This window comes from Papilio polytes, unplaced genomic scaffold (genome assembly GCF_000836215.1).
Source record: "Papilio polytes unplaced genomic scaffold, Ppol_1.0 DF822067.1, whole genome shotgun sequence".
Taxonomy (NCBI): domain Eukaryota; kingdom Metazoa; phylum Arthropoda; class Insecta; order Lepidoptera; family Papilionidae; genus Papilio; species Papilio polytes.
In genome coordinates, this window is record NW_013527137.1 from 5,365,282 (window position 1) to 5,373,806 (window position 8,525).

Genomic DNA, 8,525 nt, shown 5'->3' on the forward strand with positions numbered 1-8,525 from the left:
CGTCATTTAAAAATAAACTTAGGTCATGGCTAATACAAAAAGCCTTCTATAGTTTCGAAGAATTTTTGCTTCCATGATTGTTTTATGTACCTAATTCTTATTCAGTCATTTTTAATATATGTAAAGTTTTTTATTTTTTTTTAAAAATTATGACTTGTAATTCGATTACCAATAAAATATTTGTATTTGTATTTGTATAATAGTATCATCCGTCCCATTTTAGACCCACTCACCAATAAGGTGACGGATGGAACCATTATGAAATAGTATAAGTTCCAACCGTCCCCTAGTCGCAAAAGGTGGGACGGATGAAACGCTTTATTCTCATCTGTCCCCACGTGAGAATATAGTTTCATCCGTCTCACCTTTTAGTCCCACTCACCAATAAGGTGACAGATGAAAACGTTTTGAAATAAAATAAGTTCGGACCGTCCCGTCGTCGCAGAAGAACGGATGAAACTTTTTATTCTCATCTGACTCCACGTGAGGAAAGAACAGGGTGACGGTTGGGAATAATGTACATTGCTGTACTTTGAAAGCCCAGCTTGTAACCTCTTTTTGTACAATACAAGTCGTGCATTTTCACAAGAAATCGTTTTATTACTTTCAGCATTATCAACACTATAAAAATGTCTTATGAGAAGAATGTAATTGGCACGTCGAAGTTAAAGAGTATGCTTATTCCGACGTGCCAACTGCTAGGTAAGATTCGAATTCAATAAAAATTATATTTACATATGTTTTGATTGGCAATGCCATTTATTGTCTATTAGCTTTTGCCACCGACTTTGTCTGCGCGAATTTCAAAATTTAGCAAGTAGCATATACTTTCTACCAGACTATGTACAAACTATGTTTATACTTAATGTGAAAGTTTATTTTGAAAAGCATATTTGTTTTTAAAAAGTTTATGATTACAGTTTTGAAGGTAAAATTGTTTACACAGATTTGTTGTAATTCCACATCTTCATTAAATATGTTGATGCATATTTTTGTATCTTAAAGATACCCCCTTTTTACCCTTTTTGTTCGTCTACTCCATAACATCGTCTCTACCTCTTACATTCTGTACACCCACGTCACTAACAACTGTTTCAAAGAAAGTAAATAGAGTACTAACGTCAATCCTGCCCAGCGCAGTAGCGAGTTTCTCCAACAAGTCCTCCAGCAGCTGCGCCTCGTGCTGCTCGCGGCAGGGGGCGCCCAGCAGCGGCAGCAGCAGCTGCTGGCAGTCCTGCTTACTGCGCCGCACGTAGTCCTCCAGCTTTATTATCACCTGGAAAAATACAGCTACAATTATAAAGACTGAAATCAAGGACATTCTAAATACACCTGTACGAGGTTAAAAATGATATTAGGTTAATACAAAAACCTATATTAAAACTATAACAGCCTTACAAATAAACGCATTTGTAGTACAAATTTTGCTTATAATCAGTTTATTCCTAAGTTTAACTTTACACCGCGTTTATTTGTAAGGCTGTAAATCAATAATTGATGTAAAATCGCGTTTATAAATGATTTGGAATGGTTTACAACTTATCTGACAACTCACGAGTAATTTACATATTTCAGTAATACTAGCTTTCGCCCGCTACTTTGTTCGCGTAAAATTAAAAAAATAAAAGTTAGTAGCATTCATGTTTTTCCAGACTATCCTCTACATCTATACCAAATTTCATCGAGATCCATTCAACAGTTGCTACAAACATCCATCCATCCATCCATCTATACATACCCATTTAAAATAATATAACAGCTTTCTGTATACTAACTCGACTCATTTCCGCGCTTGGCTGCAAAGGGGTCTCCAGCAGTAGCGCGGCGAGCTGGCACAAAGATGACAGGATCTTCTTGCCTGTCTCATCTACATCCTCGGCGTCTACATCCAGCTGCGCCAGCGCAGTGTGAACGTGCTCTAATGTATTAGCTATACTAGCCGCCACTGTTGTGTCTGTCAGTCCCGCTGCAATGTACAATTATTATTTTATTAATATTTAAACCTCCTTTCCACTAAGCGATTATATATTCCGTGGAAATAATATAAAAGCTGAAAATCTTAAATATTCCGCAGTGGAAATAATCATTATAGAAGCTAAATATCTTAATAACGTTAAAGAAGTCATATTGCCGCACGCAGGGTAATTAATTGGTCTTCCTTAGTGTAGGTTTAGTAAGAGTATTCTACACATGGAGTCATTTTTGAGACTCTGAGTGCAGCAGTTAAGTTTAATTTTATATATAAAGTAGATATTGTAGTAACTTACTGATATGCGGCACGAGAGATTCTAGTTTTATCGAGAAGTTGTTTGTTAAAATTAAGTTCATACAAGTTTTGAATATATCTAGACAGCCCAGCGCTGTTTGCTCGTCGAAGTCGCATAAGTCTTGAAACCTGGAAAAGATAATGATACCGAAATTCAATAGGTTTAAAGGTTAGTTTTTCTAATTAATAAAAAAAAACTATTAAAATATTTTTACTAAGTTGATTGTTTTGTTTGTCCACTTCAGTTACCCTTCAGTGAAATTCCCGTCAAAATCGGCCTATCGGTTTCGGAGTTTTCCCGAAACACACAAGGCTTATGGACAGACAAACAGATAAGAATTTTTAAACTGCGATTATAGTTATTAGCAACAAAAATAGTTTCGCGAAATCTAGATTTTTAGTCTATATCACATACAGATACTCTAATTTTATATGTATAGATTATATACAAATACTTCAATTTAAGTAACTGTACAAAGTATTGATTTTTATTTAATTATTGATTTGATTTATTCACTTATATGTGTATTTTTAGACATTAATATAATTGAAACAGCATAATAAACTTTTTTAACTCAGACCACTAACTCCCGCCAAAATGGCGGGCTATTCCTACATCTGAATTACATTGACAGCTGTCAGATAGTGACGGGGAACGGCAAGTATGGCACTGGAGGCGCGCAACACTAGATGTGTTGCGCGCCTCCAGTGCCATACTGATTTTATTATGAAATAATAAAATAATAATAAATTGTTTATTACTTTAACAAATACACTTTTACAGGTATCCGTTGCTGGGACATTCTTATAAGTAAAATAATTACTTGTATCAGAATGTCCCATTGTTCCATAGCATACATTAAATTTTTATATGTAATAATTATACATTTTAAGAATTTTTATATTTTGTTAGTGTGCTTCTTTGTTGCATTTTGTATGTCTTTGTGTGTAACATTATGTAATGTCACTGTTATTTGATTACACACCTGATAAGACATCTCCTGTACAAGAGTGCTGCGATGCTGGCGAGGTGTGGCAGCGCATGGCGCGCGCGCCCCGCAGCCCCCAGCGCCGCCTGCACGCCGCGCACCGCCCACTGCTGCAAGTCGCGTCGACAACGCAGCTGGTTGCGCTGCTCCACTGACGACCACGACACCTCCTCACTGACAATATTTCACATGGATAGCACATGCAACAGATGGCAGTGCATACAATGTGAACCAAATATAATTTTGTAGAAATGACAAACTAGGTCTAGTCACCCCTAACTTAGGGTAGGCTTCAAGTAACTTAGTGGGGACGAATAGCAGTTGGTGATAATAATTGCAATTACATAAGTCGCTTGCCAGAAATATATACTATATTACTATATTACTATATATCTATACTATTATAATAAAGCGTAAACGCACACTTCTTTGTTGCCTAAGATGTCAGCAGTTACAGCATATTTTTGAATAATCCTTTTTTTAATAAAAAGCCTTACACTTACTTCACGATTTAGGTTATACATTATCACGCTATTAAACTTAGTCGGTAAATAAATTGGATAAAAATCCTAATGTGGCAAAGAGATCATAAGTTGTTGCCAACATTAAGGAAGCAAGATTGCCATGGTTTGTCATGTCATGTCATTTTGACATTTGCAATTGATAATTTGACAAATGTAAACGATAAAATAAAGTTTTCATAATTTTATTCGGATGAAGTCGCACGAGAACAGCTAGTATTGATTAAACATACAATATCTATGATTACCTGTACAATAAGACGAGGATCCTCAAACAAAACTTAAGGTCCCACAGACATGGTAGAGGTTTGAAAGGTCCAGCTCGGTCCTTCACCATATTTGACAGCTTATTTGGACCTTTGGCTTTATCCTTTTGTGTTTTTTGACTCTTCTGAGATTTTGCGGTTTCTCCTGTTTCGTTTGCTAATTTGGCATTCTTTTTAGCTTGTTTAGATGGTGTCTGAAAAAAAAAATATCAACGTAAAATACGTAAATATATACAAAACTTTATACTATCCGTGCACAATAACATGGCGCTTACTGTCGAAAACTTATACGAATTAAAATTGTTAGTAACTTAAACTTCTGGACAACTTACAATCTGACAGACGTCATAATGGAATTTTTGAAAAGCGTGATTTTATCTATCTATGGCTACAATCCTTTTCACTCAAACTTTGACCACACTGTGGTTTTTATAAGGCTTTATTTGTCTGTATTTATAAACGCGTTTTGTTTAATATGTTATTTTACATTAAATAAATAGTCATACTAATATTATAAATGCGAAAGTTTAAATGGATGGATGTTTGTTAGAGTTGTAGCCTAAACGGATGTACGCATTTCGATGAAATTTGGTACAGATGTAGAGGATAGTTTGGAATAACACATACTGACTTTTGTTTTTTTTAATACCGCGCTGACGGAGTCGTGGGCGAAAGCTAGTGAAAAAATAAATTATAATATATCTTAGGTTTAGGTATTTTTAAGGCATTGTCCTACTTAGCTATGGCCATGCTCGGAGCCCAACAATGGCAACTATTAGTTAGTAATAATTTGTACATGAATACCTTTGTCTGGTCCATGAGTTTTGAGCTGGCCTTGAATATATTGTATATTAAGGCGGGGGCGCTTCTAGTAGTGGGGTTCCACTGCATCACGAGGTGTGCGACGAGCGCCTCCTGGCACGCCAGCGCCTGTTGCACCTTCATACTCTTCGCCATACTCTCTGGTGTCAAATCTGACACACCTACGTCCTCCTACAAAAAATAATTACTTATGGAAGTAAATATTATAGAGAGGAAAGATTTGTATTTTTGGCTTTGTAAATGTTTTTTGAACTCAAAAACTATGGTATAAAAACAAATATTTTTGATTCATTTACATCAAACAAGCTTTTGCCCGCGACTCCATCTGCGTGGAATGAAAAACAAAACAAAAACAAGTAGCCTATGTTGTTCCAGACATCTACATCTATGCCTAATTTCAGCAGTTTAAGCTACAAACTCTAAACATCCATCCATTTAAACTTTCATATTTATAACATTAGTGTGCAGTATGAGAAACATACCATATCAATATTAACAAGGTTATCAGCAGTGCAGAGTTTCTCCATGATGATGAGGAGTTTACTCTTGAGGTGTGCGCTGGCGGTCTCCTGCTGGGGACTGGACAGAATGTAATCCAGGTCCTCCTCCACCGGCTGCAGGAACTGCGCCACCAGGTATAGCAAGCGGGATATCGGTTCCTGCAATGTTACAAATATCAGTAAACTCCCCTATAACGCGATATTTTTATCCCTGTATAACGGTGAAAATTTCCCTTATACGAAAACTTATACGAGGGATTCTTATAACGCCATATTGCTGAATAATCTAATAAATATACAAATGCGAAAGTTTAGATTGATGGATGTTTGTTAGCGTTTGTCAACTACATGACCGAACGGATCTCTATGAAATGTGGCACAGATTTAGAGCATATTCTAAAAAAATACATAAGCTCCTTTTTTTAATTCCACACGGACGGAGTCGCGGAAGAAAGCTAGTATAAAACTAATTTCGCAAATATTAGTGAGTGATGTATAAAAACTGGTTTTAGCGTCACCTGGCCAGGGTTTTTATAATCTTGGTTAGTTTATAATACTTACTAGCTATTGCCCGCGACTCCGTCCGCGTAGAATTAATAAAATACAAAAGTAAATAGCCTATTTGTTTTACCAGACTATGTTCTACATCTATGTCAAATTTCACCCAGATCCGTTTAATCGTTTAGGGTACAAACTAACAAACATCTATCCTTTCGCATTTATAATATTAGTAAGGTTGATCAACAATATGGCGTTATGAATTAACGTTGTAAGCATCCGTCGTATAAGTTTTTCAGAGCCATCTGTCGCGTAATAGGGGGTAATTTCCGCGTTATACGGAGGTACAAAAAAAAATCGCGTATATTCATAATACTAAATATGTTTTAAAATAACACATACAGTGAGTACAGCAGATGTCGCTGTGACTTGTACACAATCATCCAGCAGTATCTCTGCATCATATTCATCTTCTGGCAGGTATTTGCTCAGATGCTCGTACAGAAGCTCCAGCACAGCTTCATGTAGCGCTGGCTTGTCTTTCACACATTCGTACAACTCTGTGAAATATGAGAAAATATACATAGAAAAGTGTCTACACGTAAAAATGAAGGAAATAAATAAAAATCTAGTTGTGGCTCGCGACTTTTTCCACGTGACATTTAATAAATATAGCCTATGTTACTCAATGTTAACATAATTAATGGTGAAAAAAATATTAGTAGTTTTTGAGTTACTCCAATACATATAAAAATGTAAATCTGTGGCGACACTTTCGCACAGAATTGTAAACTAGCGCTATCGGCAGTTACATTTTGAATCTCAATGTAAGCTTGGTAGAACTGTCAGATTGATATCATGGTTTCTCTTTGTTAAAATATTATTCTAGGCTGTAATGTATATTGTACCTTTCTATAATAGTGTGCTCTACAAGAAATCAAGCGTCCTTTATTACGCAAACGTTGGTGACATCGTACCGATGTCCCACAAATCTTTCCTCTTAATAATATTAGTATACATAATCGAAAAACGTTTATCTGTCCGGAAATCTGCGTATGTTCCGGATAATGACCGATTTTGACAGGACTTTGAAAGGAAGGTAGCTGATATATGCGGTATTATAACCTAACTAACTGTTGCCCGCGACTTCGTCCGCGTGGTATTAGAAAACATACGAACTATAAAACAACAAAAAGCTACATATCCCTCGGGAACCGGACGTTTCTCGGGGATGAACCTTATTCCATGTGTACTCCAGACTTTGTTTTATATCTGTGCCAAATTTCAATAAGATATGTTGAACCGTTGCAGAATGATCGAGTAAATATTAAAAAACTGAATTAATGAATCCCACGGGAATTGTAAGTCGACTAAGTTGCGGCCGCTAATAGAAAATAAGTGACAAGTTTTAAGTAACATTTTCAGAGCTACCGTCTCACTTAACGACTATGATAGTGTTTATATCGTCGGGTGAAAGGATATTAGTTTTAACCGCCATTTTAGACGATAATGACTTACATGTAATATATCCAGAATAGGTGATCTCTGCGTCGTTAATAAACAATGAAGTATGCAGAATTATAGTAATTTGAATCTAAAACCCGTCTGAAAATATTTCATTTTAAATTATTTTTAGAATTTATTTTTTTACCTAATGGCGCTTAAAACAAACAGCCTTTCACCCATCGATATTTAAAAAAAACATAAAATACTACTGGCAACTTACCTGTGTAAAATAACTGTTTAACATTCGCGTCTTGCACTAAACAGCGACGCAGTATCGACACCACCTCCATACACATCGCTTCGTTGCGTACGCGTGACGTCACACTACACAGGTTCCAATGGAAAAAGACATAACTGAGAATTGATCAAAATTTCTCACAAGAAATTGTTCACAAGCTAAATTTAGTAGCAAATAATCTTACCAATATTATTAAAGCGAAAGTTTAGATGGATGGATGGATTTTTGTTAGAGTTTGTAGTCTAAACTGGTGAACGGATCTGGAGGGAATTTGGTATAGATGTAGAGGATATACTGGAAGAATACATAGGCTACTCACAATTTTTTTTTATTCCACGGGGACGGATTCAGGGGCGAAAGCTAGTATATGATATAACAAAGTTTAACAGATTAATAATAGTAATGAATACTCATGTATGTACTTTTAAGATTATTAGTTTATCTGAAACCGTCTGATATCTTTCACTTAAAGGTTCTTCACTGAATCTCTAAGTGTCCCTTTAATGGACATTTAGTATGATAAGTATACACTAAAGGGGCAATTAGTGGTCAATGTGAGTGTAGAGTACGTACGCGCCGTTCTGCGTGGCGTGCACGTCGACTGTGAGCTGCGTGAGGTAGGAGTGCGCGCTGAGCTGGTCTCCGGAGCCCTGGCTGGCGGGCAGCGCGCACAGCTTGATGTGGCGCAGCACCGTCAGGAACCCCGACACCGACAGGCAGCGGTGCAGCGACTCCCTACAAACTGTCACTTGTTATCGGCTCCCATGTAAACTAACGTAACCCACTATTTTCTCATTTTTTCCTAACTTTGTATTTCTTTTTTATATATTTTTTTATTTAATAAATAGATTAGAAATATGTTCTGACTGCGGCGATATTTGTGTTATCAAATCTTGTCATCAAATTCTATTGGCAAAAA

The 8,525-nt window shown here is 36.3% G+C and overlaps 1 protein-coding gene across 1 annotated transcript in view; it reads right to left on the reverse strand.

Moving 5' to 3' along the window:
• The window catches only part of LOC106106877 (Fanconi anemia group I protein-like), a 16,200-nt gene that overhangs the window by 3,178 nt on the left and 4,497 nt on the right, over window positions 1-8,525 (reverse strand). Inside the window, 10 exon segments of the mRNA XM_013287537.1 lie at window positions 1,057-1,276; window positions 1,776-1,966; window positions 2,268-2,395; window positions 3,253-3,429; window positions 4,025-4,236; window positions 4,847-5,035; window positions 5,347-5,523; window positions 6,265-6,422; window positions 7,589-7,692; window positions 8,180-8,412. Of these exon segments, the coding sequence (XP_013142991.1) occupies window positions 1,057-1,276; window positions 1,776-1,966; window positions 2,268-2,395; window positions 3,253-3,429; window positions 4,025-4,236; window positions 4,847-5,035; window positions 5,347-5,523; window positions 6,265-6,422; window positions 7,589-7,692; window positions 8,180-8,412 (1,789 nt within the window).